This window comes from Loa loa, assembly GCF_000183805.2.
Source record: "Loa loa unplaced genomic scaffold supercont3.2, whole genome shotgun sequence".
Classification (NCBI taxonomy): Eukaryota; Metazoa; Nematoda; class Chromadorea; order Rhabditida; family Onchocercidae; genus Loa; species Loa loa.
In genome coordinates this window covers 1220615-1233858 of record NW_018108182.1, presented here as the reverse complement: position 1 = coordinate 1233858, position 13244 = coordinate 1220615, and the positions used below count along the sequence as shown (strand labels likewise).

General features: G+C 28.1%; 2 protein-coding genes across 2 annotated transcripts; one reads left to right on the top strand and one right to left on the bottom strand.

Annotated features, from left to right (window-relative positions):
* Window positions 1–602: 602 nt before the first annotated feature.
* On the top strand, window positions 603–2319 carry LOAG_08107 (hypothetical protein; the record flags this gene model as incomplete). Its single annotated transcript, XM_003143639.1, has 5 exons — window positions 603–641; window positions 1071–1160; window positions 1318–1383; window positions 2004–2132; window positions 2272–2319. The coding sequence occupies 5 exons, from the start codon at window positions 603–605 to the stop codon at window positions 2317–2319; spliced, it is 372 nt and encodes a 123-aa protein (XP_003143687.1).
* A 3782-nt stretch (window positions 2320–6101) lies between these two features.
* LOAG_08106 (translin family protein) lies at window positions 6102–8911 on the bottom strand. The gene is made up of 6 exons (XM_003143638.2): window positions 8806–8911; window positions 8428–8518; window positions 8155–8251; window positions 7292–7407; window positions 7009–7142; window positions 6102–6690 (listed from the first exon to the last, which is right to left on the bottom strand). The coding sequence occupies exons 1-6, from the start codon at window positions 8902–8904 to the stop codon at window positions 6511–6513; spliced, it is 717 nt and encodes a 238-aa protein (XP_003143686.1). The 5' UTR covers window positions 8905–8911; the 3' UTR covers window positions 6102–6510.
* Between the last annotated feature and the right edge of the window lie 4333 nt (window positions 8912–13244).

Genomic DNA, 13244 nt, shown 5'->3' with positions numbered 1-13244 from the left:
GAAAAACTGGCAAATGTCATCTTGATAATATATCATTTACAGTATGATTGTTGATGAATCTCAGTAATGAATGGATAGTTAAATTATTAATGAAAGATTTTTTGAAACAAAAAAAAAAAAACAAAAATTGCTAAATATTACGATAATTGACAGGAAAAATAAAACCGGAGCTAACAGTTACAAATCAAACAACAAATTCAACTAAAGAGAAAAGCAATTATCGAATTGGTTTATTACTTTTATGAAAAATTTCATCAAACGTTAAAATGATTGTTTGTATCTTATGATGATAAGATACAGTAATTCAAATGATATATGATAATGTAGGGCTTTCTTATTTAGATATGACCGGTTGTTAAATCGATTCATTTACATCAATTTTCAACATTTTGATTAACTTATAAATAAGTAAAATAGTAATGGATTATCATTACTGTCTTGAATTTTTCTAAATTTTAATGATTAATTTTATCAGACTTTAAGCGTAACTTTGCTATTTTGTCATCCAAAAGAATGATAAAATATTAATTTCACACTTACTCAAATTATATCCCACAAATTTTGAAGTGTCATCTAATTTTAGGCTAACATTTCAGGTGAGAATGCCTTTGGTATTGTATTTCGACATGTATACAACAATCGTAATGTAGCCATTAAGCAATTACATCATTGTCGACATTCGTCATCCTCTGATTTTTATTCGTTTTGTTCGGAATTGAATGCTTTCTAATTACTGTTATCACCTCTGAATTACCGTTATCACCGTACGTTGTTCAGGATGTTGCATTAACGTCATCCGGTATTTGCTTGATACTATCTTTCTGTAATATTGGCAATTTCATCATTATTACTATTCCGAACACATTTTCCCGAGAAACACGAACACATTTTCCCGAGAAATACCAATGACAGAATGGATGACCGTATGAATTGCTAAGATTTAAGCCAAAAAATTACTTTAAATTATTTTTGTAATATTTCTAACAAAATTTCTGATATTTAAATGACCAGTCACATATATAAGTCACTCTTTTCAATAAAAAAAAAAAAAAAATTTCAGGTTGTGATAGAATTTATTGGAGCGAAAAAATTTGCAACAATTAATTAGTGTTGACATGTGGCATGTCACCTTTTCACAACGTCTACAGTTCGCTTTTCAGGTAAACATCCCATCATATATTGCCACACCTTCTGATGTGTTTTAACATTTGTAAACTTACCACAAATTTATTCTTTGTTCAGTTATATCAAGGATCAAAAAAGTATTTTTCCTGATTTAATTTTTCCAATTTTCGATTTTTCCTGATTTATTTTCAGATGATAAGTGGCTTGGTGCATTATCATGATAATTTGTTGCTACATTTGGATGTTAAACCGGCTAATGTAAATGAAAAAACGTTGTAAATTATCTCCGATTCCGGTTGCTTAAAAACTGCAATAACTTCCCAAAATAATATATTAATTACCGGTGATGTAACAACAAATACAGGATTTGATACCATTGCATTGTTATATTAATTATGCTACCTTTACTATTATGCTAACTTTGCTTATTGCATCAATTCCTTCGCTCATAAAATTATTACTAAAAAAAAAGGGAAGAAAGAAAGTAAAACAATGTAAGCAAAGTAATTTGTATATTTGATTAACTTATCTGATTAATGTTTTATTTTTAAGAAAATATGAACATATCCATATTCAATTACTTAATACATAGCATGCATGTGTAGACATAATTTGCAACCATACGTGTCAATTTTCCTCCTTCAAAAGGGGTTGACACGCATGTGTCAGTAAGGAAAATAACGCTTAAAACTCTAAAATTGAATTCATTCATTTGTGACATTTCAAAATCATCGATACATCTTTTCAAATTGCTTAAATTAATCTTAGGTTAGCGTTATTTTTCCAAAGTATGCTCAGATCCAGAAATCATTTCCTGAAAATATAGAAGATGAAAATGTTTGATATTAATTTTCGATGACAAACTTCATTTTTTTCAGGGTCAAAAGATTATAGATAGAGTTGATATTTATTCTTTTTCATTGGTTTTACGGGAAATTCTGACACGGAAAACCGTATACAGCTTGGTGCATCCACATATTTTCATTTATAATTTTGTTGTACGCAAAGTATGACCTAAAATAGAGCAAGTTAATATACCGGAAGGTTTGTTAACTTTAAAATTCTGACCGGATAAACGTATGCATTACATGAAATCAATCACTTTATTCAATTCTTGTTTTTCTTTTTTACCGGAAATGATTTCAGGTAAACACAATTTCTTCTTTTGTTTTGCCAAAAAATGATCTTCGATAAAGCAACCTTAATTATATTACTTGAAAGTTGCTGGTCTGATAAATTAACAAAATGTCCACGTGCTTTTATCGTCCAACAAATTATCAAACAATTCATTTATTTCCAATAAATCAGTTCTTTCATGAGAAAATTCAACAATTAATAAGAAATCATTTACATATGTTATCATGAAATTATCACAATTCTAATTATTGGTAATTGATTAAAATGCTAATAGAACATTTATTCTTATTTCAACTTATAATTTTAATTGTGTAAATATTGTATACATCAATGTATCGTATATTTGTAATTTTAGTATTTTAATTGCAATGACAAATAAATTTGTCACCTTCATGTCACATTGCGCATTTGTTGAAGCGAATCAAGAATAGAAACTGGTATACATATGTATGTATCCATCATTATTTAGTAATTCATTTATTTTTATGCCTATATAATAAGAGTAAGAAATGCTGTAATCGGATTTGCTTTCCGGATGATCACCTGAAGATATATACTCATCAGTGCTCTTTTATAGTGATACAGAAAGTGAAAAAAAAGCTCATAATTCAGGAGGAAATGAAGGATTATTGTTTTTAACTATCATATTTCCGTAATTCCTGATAACACTAAAGTCATTAATTATTAATTACATCAGATTTTTGTAAACTTGAAAGAAAGCAAGATATTAACATTGATATTAGCTATTGTGAAGGGCCAAGGAAAAAGTAAAATGTAATCAGGAAAACTTAGCCTAAGGCTTTGCAATTCACTTGAAACATATTAGTTATGATAGTTAATTGAAATTCTGGAGAAGGAAATTTTAATAAATTAACTATGATGAAGAAAATAAAGGGAGTAATATTTGTTGATGCCGGAAAATTCATTCCGAAAATGTTCATCAATTTTACAATGATTGAAATATTTTGTTATTTTAATTTTGCATATTTCATTTATGTCATAGTACAAAGAATTAGTTTTGGAAAAGGTTTTATGTTGGATAATAATTAAGGATAAAAGATATTTTATTATAACTTGAAAAAACACTTTTGAAAATTTTCGAATAGATTGGCACAAGTTAGAGGGAAAATGTAAAACAACGGAATTTATCACCTTTTAAAGCTAAAGTATTTTTTCATTTCAAATTGCTCTATTGTTATTTTATATCTTTTTTTTTTTAAAATTTCTTTTATATCATAACTTATATTGTAATTGATAACACGCTTTGATAATGAAAGTTCTCATCATAAAGTACATCATTTTAAGATAATACTAATCATTCCATCAAAAATTTCATCTGATAAGACAACAAAATAATATTCTAATAATTAATAATAAAATTTATATTTGATAAAGTACATATACATAAGAAGCATCAATTAATACTTTATGGTTTTATGGTCAATAGATTTATTCATTTTTTAGGATTATATTTGAGAGGTAATAAATATTCTTTTTAATTATTGAAATCTAATTAATAATTATTTTTTCTTGAAAGGTTTGCATTGATAAACAAAAAAATCAAGCGTATTTTCCTGCAAAGATTGTGGTAATGAAGTTTATGAAAGGAAATAATATCTGTTATCCAGAAAAGATTAGTAAAACCTGTTGCAAAATGATGAACTAATTCGGAAATCAGAATTCGGAGATCTATCTGTGAGTCGATTGGAAAGTAGAATTAATTAATTTAGCTAATTTGTTTTAAATCAAATAAAATTTGTTTTTCTTATTTTATGGCGCAAATTATAGATGTCATTCATCATTTTCTTTTTCGAACTGTAATTCAATTTTTGATAAAGTTTACAGTTGATGTGAAACGATTAAAGTTATTTGTTTACTTTGTTGAAGTTAAGAAGTAAACAAACAAATGCACAAATGAGCAAGTCATTTATTTTGTGATGAACTTTTCTTATATTTCACGAAGGAGGAAGAAAAAATGACCAAATATGATCAAAAAATAAAAGGAAGGTAATATGCAAGTGAGCGGATATTTTTGGAAATAGATTTTCATGACAGGAAAAATCTGCTGATTGACTAATCGGAATACTAATAATATACTCGAATTAATATAAACCAATATATCCTCACATCATCTAAATTTGTATTACCTGTACTACTATTCAAGTTCATATCTCCAAATTTATACTATTTATTTCATTAATTAATTAGTATTTTGGAATAAATAAATGAAAATCTTTACTTTGGTTAATTAACAATAATAAATTGTAGATGTTGAATTTTTGAAAATGATCAATGCAGACTTTAAATCCGTAATTATTACCAGAAACAAACAAATCCCTTACAGCAATTTCAGGTACTTATTCTTAAATTATCCATACGAAGAAATTCATATGAAGTTATTTTTCAGTAATAATCATTCATTCAACTTAATTCGACAGTACAACTTAATTGATAAATGGATCAAGTAATTTACCCAATGTTTAAACTCGCCGTTGGATCATATTCGACTAATCAATGTATTTATTAGATTATCTCCTTATGACGAAGGTGAAATTTAAACTTTCCTTAGTGAGAGTCCCATCTAATTTAATCTATTTGTCTGATCTTTTTGAATTAAAAATCAATATCCCGCATTTTTGATTTAAACAACATTAACAAATGACTGTCACCACTGAATGATTGGGCGGCATATGTAATATAAGGATTTTGGCGTAAATCATCAACGATAATTCTAGAAGTGGGGATTTCAATGCCATGACATAAATTAAATTTTTAGTGTTTCCCTTTTGATGCAATCATTATCCTAATTGTGGCTGTATAATTCCCGCCTTACAATGAGTCTGATATAATCCCAACAAGAAAAAGTTTGTAGGGAAACCATTCCTAATTTTTCATATTTCTGCATTGCTAATTCACGGATGTCTTATATGAATAGAAAAATAGAAGTGAGAAATGTTATTTAAAGACTGTGACTATAGCATCTGATGAAATGAAGATATCTTTTCTGTACAAATCTAATGCCTTAATAAAAAGTACATACATCTCTAGACTGATTTAAACATATCCCATTTATTACTTTCTCATTACAACCGAATTACTTTAGAAAAACTTTATAGCAATACAATTATAATAAATGTAATATTAATATCGGAATATGTACAGTAGAAAGAAGGATAGACTTTTATGATTTGGTTGTTACAAAATTGATTTGAAAAATTCATTTCTAATTTATGGGACGCTTAAGTCAGACAGATCGATTTCTTTAAATGTTAACATCTGTAAGATGTAACAAAATACACTTCTATGATTCATTCGAGTTTTATCAATAATAACACTTTTGCCAATAGCATTGTGAAATTCACAGATATTGCTTGCCTTCCTGGAAATGTATCGTGTAAGAGACACTAATAAAACTTTGCTTGCATTTCAATATATATTTCTATATTGCATTAAAGCGCATTAAAAGGTTTCAATGAGATTCCTTGTCTGACTTCGTAAAAACCACTTAACGGAGAAAGCATTACTTCCTTCTTTCGAAAACGATTGCGGCATATATTACTTCCATATTTTGCTAAGATTAACCACTGCATGTAAAAATTTGTACCAGCTTTCCTCCTTTGATTATTTATTGAATTTTCATTTCTTATTTATAAAACATATAATAACATGTTTAAACATATTTTTAATTGTTTCGTTTCTCCAAAATCTTGCCTCCTCTTCCCAATCACCCCTATCTTTTACCTTAATCACTGAAATAGACATTTAGAAAGGCTGGAAATTTTCAGAAATAGCCAAGAAGTGACCCTTGACTTTTAACGAAATTTGATTCAAATGCATATGTATTTTTTACTGATCCGTTTTTGATTAATTTCATCATTTTATCCCTATCTTCCAGATGAATTAATAAAATAGGTTATCTGAATGACACATCCCCTTTAAAATAAGACGATATGAGGACAAAAGTTCCAAATAGGATGTAAAATTGAAGTTGTGAAGTGTGAACAAGAAAATCGAATGAATGAAAGCAATCACAAAGCCAGAGAGACGGGTCGGAAGAGGGACACTTGGGATAATTATAGCTGGACTGCATTAGCTCTTTTATATCCTATCGAAAGTGCCAGTAATCTCAACGAAATATTCGTAAATAATACTGAGAAAAAAATGTAATAAAAATGAACAAACTCATAAAAGCTTTCGAAATGTCAAAATAATCCAAACTCATGGCAAATGTATACAAACACTCCAAATTTAAGCAGCAACTGATTTCTCATCTACTGGTCGCTTTAGACCTCGAATTGTAAGATCATAGACAACTTGTTCAACTCTCTGAACATCGTATTTTAGCGCATCGTATCTTCGACGTAGTCCATCATTTTTTAAATTTAACAGTCGAAATTTTGCATCGAGATCATAAAGGAAATCGGCAATCTGAAAATGAAAACTCTAAATTTAGAAGCTTTTAGAAAAAAAAACTTATAATTCTGAAGTTTCCTCCGAAAATAATATCACAAATAAAGGTAAGCAAAAAATTTTTATATCAATGCCGCTCCATATTCACAAATGTCTGCATAAAAAATTCATAATTAGATGCTCTGAAACGCAGGCCATATTTCACTGAAATCTGAAGAGATTTTAAAAAATCTCCGTTTCATTCCTCAACAGATGATGATCAGAAATGACGATCAGCATATCATACGTATATATCGTTTAATTAAAAACAAGATAAGAATCCGCGGAGAAATAAACCTTAAAGGGTAATACGCTATTACCAACAACAACGGCATTAATGGAAAATCGTGACAATTCATTAGCAAGTTGAAGTAAACCAAATAAATAGTCCTCGACGTCCAGATGAAAACCAGTTGCTGGATCAACTTTGACTGAAAATACATTTGTTTCAATCGCAACGGTATTATTAATAATCACAATTTAACACAAATATCTACAATTTCTTCGGGAAAAAAATCATCTGGTGATTATCCGATCAATCCATGTAATTGATCTACCAGTTTTCTAGAAAAAGACATACTGTTTAAGATTTCAGCAACTTTGTCGCGACTCAACAAAAATCCATGTTCAAGAAAATGAGCATAAGTCAAAACGAAGCATAATTTCTGAATAATAAAACGGAAATTATCGTAATAGCTGAAAAAAACAAAAAGTGATTTGCAGATCGAAACTTCCAAAAAAAAAAAAAAGAAGAAAAAGAAGATTTGCAACTATTCATTCCACATTTACTACTATGCTATTGTAATGGGTAAGATCCGGAGCTCATTATCTAAAGAAAAAAAAAATTGTGAGAATGATGATAAATCAGAGCAGTTGTATATAGTTACAAGTATGTCTGTGATTGAGATAACTATGCAAGGAGCGAATTTCATAAAATAAGCTCGATAAACTGCAGAAACCGCCCACTGAGTAGGTGAGTTATCGTAAATTAAACTCTACTTCGAATTTTTTAGATCACAGCGTGGTAATATCCTTTCCACATGATTTAAATTGAAATTGACAATAAACTCAATTCACTGGACAGAAATTTACCTAGCGAAAATGAAGTTAAACAATCTATCTTGGCAAACAAATTAGTAAATCTAGGATTAAAAGGAATGCAATTATGGCGTTGTTTTGTATTCTTGTGTTTCATAGATAACGACACAACGTGGTTATATGAATGCTATGACATTTCGATTACTGCCATCAAACTTATGACAAAACAATTGAGTTTCATTTATTCGGTAAAAATAATAAAAACATTAATGGTCGATCTCTTCTCAACTTGTTCATAACTTCGTTTATACGTTCCTCATATGTGGATATCATTCGGATGTATGTATGCAACGAATACTCTACTTTGATAAAGTTTATAGCTTAACAAGGTGTTGCCAGACTTACCGATAATATGATACGGGAGATATCAGAGTAGCAAGCTTTATCAAAGAGTTTTGCACTTCATTATCTAGAATATTTTGCACTTCCTTCAGATCTGTATCTGCAAATAAAGATGATTAACAAGCGAATATAGCATTCATCACCCTTCAAATTAATGATTTAAAAGTAAGTTTAAAAGTAAAGTTTAAAAGTAAGTGCGGATAAGTTAACTATTCCGAAATGGCAAGTATCAGTAAACACCACGGGAGAACCTCGTTAACCAACGATATAACATACCTTGTCTATCCTTGAATGCATGTGCTTTCTGCAAGATAGCAAGGATTTTCGACACCCAATACTCCATTCCATGTGCTACATCCGCTATATTCTTTAAATATTTAAAGGAAACTTAAATGTCTTTTTTTTGCTCCTCGTAAGAAGCGAAAATGAGTAAAAAAACAGCAGAAATCCTTTCCCTCTTCTCCCCTTCCCTCTTACATATTTATCCGCAATCCTAATATTTTCTTACTGAAATTGCTCCGTAATTGTTGTTAAGCCGATAAGTCTAAACTTATGAATAACGTAAAAATGTTAACTATGATTATTTGAAATTACGGATATAGATACTTACTGATGCGGATTACGAATACGGATTACGGATACAACGAGACTTACATCTCTCAAGATACGATCTTTCTCGACTAATTCCCTGAATTTTTCAAACATAGCATCAACCGGACTGGTTGTACTCGACGATAACACCGTATCCTCCATTTCTAAATTGACTAATCAAAAATAATAACAAATGACTGATGTCCTAATGTCCATTTACAAGCGAATTATTTGGCCATATTGAAAAAATATGGTCAAAAAGCCAATCAAGTATAAAGTCGAATAGCATTAGAAAGAGCCGCGTGGATAGCCTTAATCGTATAGGCTTTACAGATAGCATTACAATGCTTTCAAATAAAAAGGGATGAGAAGTGATAAAGAACAAAGTGATTCATACCAAACTTTTCCCTCAAATGTAGCAAACTGATATCGAAATTAATTAAGTTCCTAATTAAAAAAGTCAATTCCAAGATTAAAATTTCGACAACAAAAATTATTTAAACCACAAATATGAAACCACAAATCACTCTCAATCTCTGTTCTCTCACCACGATATGGATTCCCTCAATCCTTTATTCCCTTAATTCCCTTATTCCCTCAATCCCTCTATCATTTCGTCATATTTCTTTTATTCTCTTAATCATCTTAATCATCTTAATCATCAAACGATAATCATCGTTAAGTTTCCTAAAACTCCCAACATTATATTCTGTCTTATAAACTTAGCACTTCCTGTCGTCTCTTCAATAAAATGTGTGTTTTTGGTTAACTAATTCTTCCTTATACATCTTTTCCTTCCACTATCAATCTTTCTATCTCTTCGTTTTAAATACTATTAATCCGAGTAGTGGCAATACATTATAATCCAAGCAAAGGCACATAGCAGAGTAGCACATCATTCTGAGGATCCCAACATGAAAACATAGATCTCAGGACAACAAGTTTCATAGACTGTGTAGGCGTGAATTGCACTTTGATTTTCCATTTCTATTTCACGGATAGTTTTCTTTTCCTTGGTGTATTTTGTTCTGGTTCCTTCTTCCTGCTTCCTTATGGATAGGAACAGATACGTTATTAGAAGCCTTTAGTCTGAAAATGAATTGCTACTTGTAATCCGAATGCTAACTGATATGAAAATGTCTGATAAGCATCGATAATCCAGTTGGCCCAATAGAATGATTAACATTTTTTATGAAGCTCACGTAAGCTATACTGATACCTGAGAATTTACCATAATTAATGGCATTTGATGTACGAATAACACGATAATGATAATAATCGGTTACCGTTAATAATATGAATATTATCATTATTAGTGATAGAGAAGTGTCAACATACATTATTGTGACCGGTCTTCCTTTCTTTTCAATTTTAATATTATCAGCAGACAAAAGAAAGTCAGATATTATGCTGTAACAAAAAAAACAATTTGATGCTATTTTCATCAAATGGGAAAATTTGTTTCATTTTTTCATTTCTTTAAATTCTCTGCTATGATAGGATAAGATTTCTCGTAGCGAAAAATCAATAACTGGAATTAAATTGCAATTAATACCGAATTACTGTTGAATTGAAAATGTTGAGAGGTGATAAATTTTATCATTTCATCAATTTCATTTTATATTGTCTAATATTGAAGGCATTTTTTGCTTTGAAATGTATTCAAAATACACTGTAAATTGGAAATTTTATGTTATTCACAATATCTCTCTTCTCTTCTAATAAACCTTAATTGGAAATATTACGGAATAATGGTCGGAATAAAAAAAAGAAGTGAAACTGTCATCCGTGTATTTTGATTTGTTTCTTTTGCCTCTCTTTATATTCTTTCTCAGTTTATTACTCTCTTCTCTGTTTACTTTTTCTTTATCTTTTATTTATTCATTTATTTTTTGCAAATTACCGATCTTAAATATTCGAAAGAATTCTTGAATGGATAATATAGTTCAAAAATGAAGTCATTATATGATGGCATCTTGTTAATGATTAATCTAATACCATTTCTTATTCCCTGAATTATTCTAATAGAATCTTTAGTTCCATAAATTGTTAGTATTCTCTTATACAGTATGTATCTCTAGAATTAATACAAAAAGACTTCTATTGGTTAAATTAAGTGAAAAATTCAATAAATATTTCATGTAATATTAATTCCTTCCATTTCCTATCCAAGCTTTTAGCCACTTTTCACTGAATCTCAACAAATATCAATCAACAAATTTACTTAATAAAATATGGAAATGAAATTTATTTGATATTATTTTGACATTATAATTCATTCAAGCATCACTAATGATAAACTCATTGTTAGTTCCATTGAACTACATCAAATTTCCCTTCCTTTCAAGTCATTAGCGCTGACAAGTATTACATTTCTGTTCAATTTCATTCTATATATTATTCACATTAATTCCTATTCCTATTTCAATTTCATTCCATGCCATTTGATTTTATTTTCCTTTTTCTTTTCTCTTAGAAAAAAAGAGAGAAAGGAAAGGAATGATAAGATAACATTGATTGGAGGGGATTTTAGCAAAAAAAAAAGTTTCCAAATCAAATTTGCATTAAAAGGAAAAAAACGAAAGACAAGCAAGGGAGAGGAAGAGAGGGGGAGAGAGAGAGAGGGAGGTGGAAAGGTTATCATAAGGAGCTTTAATTTAATATTCTTTCCTTTTTTTTTTGCCTAGAGGGCAAAAAAAAAGGAAAGAATATCAAATTAATGTCAATATGATTTATGCAAATAAGAATACCAGTAATGATTAGTTTTCTATAAATTTTGTTAATGGTCTTTTTCTTCTTTTCTTTTTTTTTTTGTTATTTTCTAAAGTTTGAAACTAATTTAATTTCATTTTTGAACTTTGGAAAATTTAAAGTTTAAAAATATCATTCAATATATTTCTTTTTTACTCCCATGCTTGCTATATTTAATAACACTAAGGAATGGCAAGTAAATTTCCTTTTTTTTCCCCCTCTCTCTCTCCAAAATTTTATCAATTTGTATGAAATTTCTGAGGTGTAAATATTTGCTGAAAGCAAATTCCAGTGAAATGACACAATAACATCACATAATTTTAATATTATTGCCTAATTTATTCGATTATTCCATTCAAATAATCCTTCAACTCTTTTTTCATACGAATGCTACGATTTAGTTGGAAATAAATTTTAAATATCAAGCAAAAAATAAAAAAAAAAAATACAATTTTATAAAGGAGAACAAAGTACGATAAATCTTTTCGTTTTGCTTTTTTCATTTAAAAAAAATAAAAAAAGACAACGATCCGATAATTTCAAGCATAAATCAAATTTTTACATTCGTCTCATCAAAAATTTCAATCTCAAACTTTATGCCACATTTTTTCTTTCCCTTCTCATCTCTTAAAATAGAATTCATCCTAGTTATTACCTAATTGATTTCTCTCTTACTTAATCTAAAATGGACCAACTTTCCACTTTGCCTTATCCTTCCTATTGACATTTTTTTTCGTTTCGCAAAAATTTAAAAATAGCCAATGGAAAGATTAAATAATCCAAAACCATTTAAAATATTTCTTGCATTGACTTCTCGAAAAAAGTTGTGTTAAATTTTCGCGAAGTTTTTTTTTTTTATTTGTTGACATCATTAAGTAGAAAAACCATCGAATTATTCAAGTATGACATTAGCATTTCATAAGAAATATAAAAAAGAACGACTTTTCTTCCTTTTTTTTTCTCTTGATCTTTTCATTCAACTTTAATTTAAAAAAAAAAAAAAAAAAAGAAAGCTAAAATTAGAATTGCTCTCGAATACGACATAGATCTGAAATAGATGCTTTGTAAAAAGTAGAATATAATATGTTGAAATATCATTGGATATATTGTTCATAAAGAAACAACAAGGTTTTCTAAGATTATTTTGGATTATCATTTAACGTAATATACTTTTAAATCGTCGTTGATTATAAACCTTATCACCCACCATGAAGTCAAAGGTTAAAAATCATGTTAATAACAAACTGTCATATTGAAATGACAACATTTGCATATAATCACATAATCATTCATTGTTATTGATGATTTTTCGTCTTTCTATCCATATTTCATTGTTTTTCAAAGCTTTTCTATCATATTTTTCCAAGACTACAATCGTTACTATGGCTACATTTGAACAATTCCACATCATTTATAATCCTTCCACCAAATAGCTATTACTGTTATTTTTCACTATTATTTATTATTTATTATTATTATTATTATTATTATTATTATTATTATTATTATTATTATTATTATTATTATTATTATTATTATTATTATTATTATTATTATTATTATTATTATTATTATTATTATTATTATTATTATTATTATTATTATTATTATTATTATTATTATTATTATTATTATTATTATTATTATTATTATTATTATTATTATTATTATTATTATTATTATTATTATTATTATTATTATTATTATTATTATTATTATTATTATTATTATTATTATTATTATTATTATTA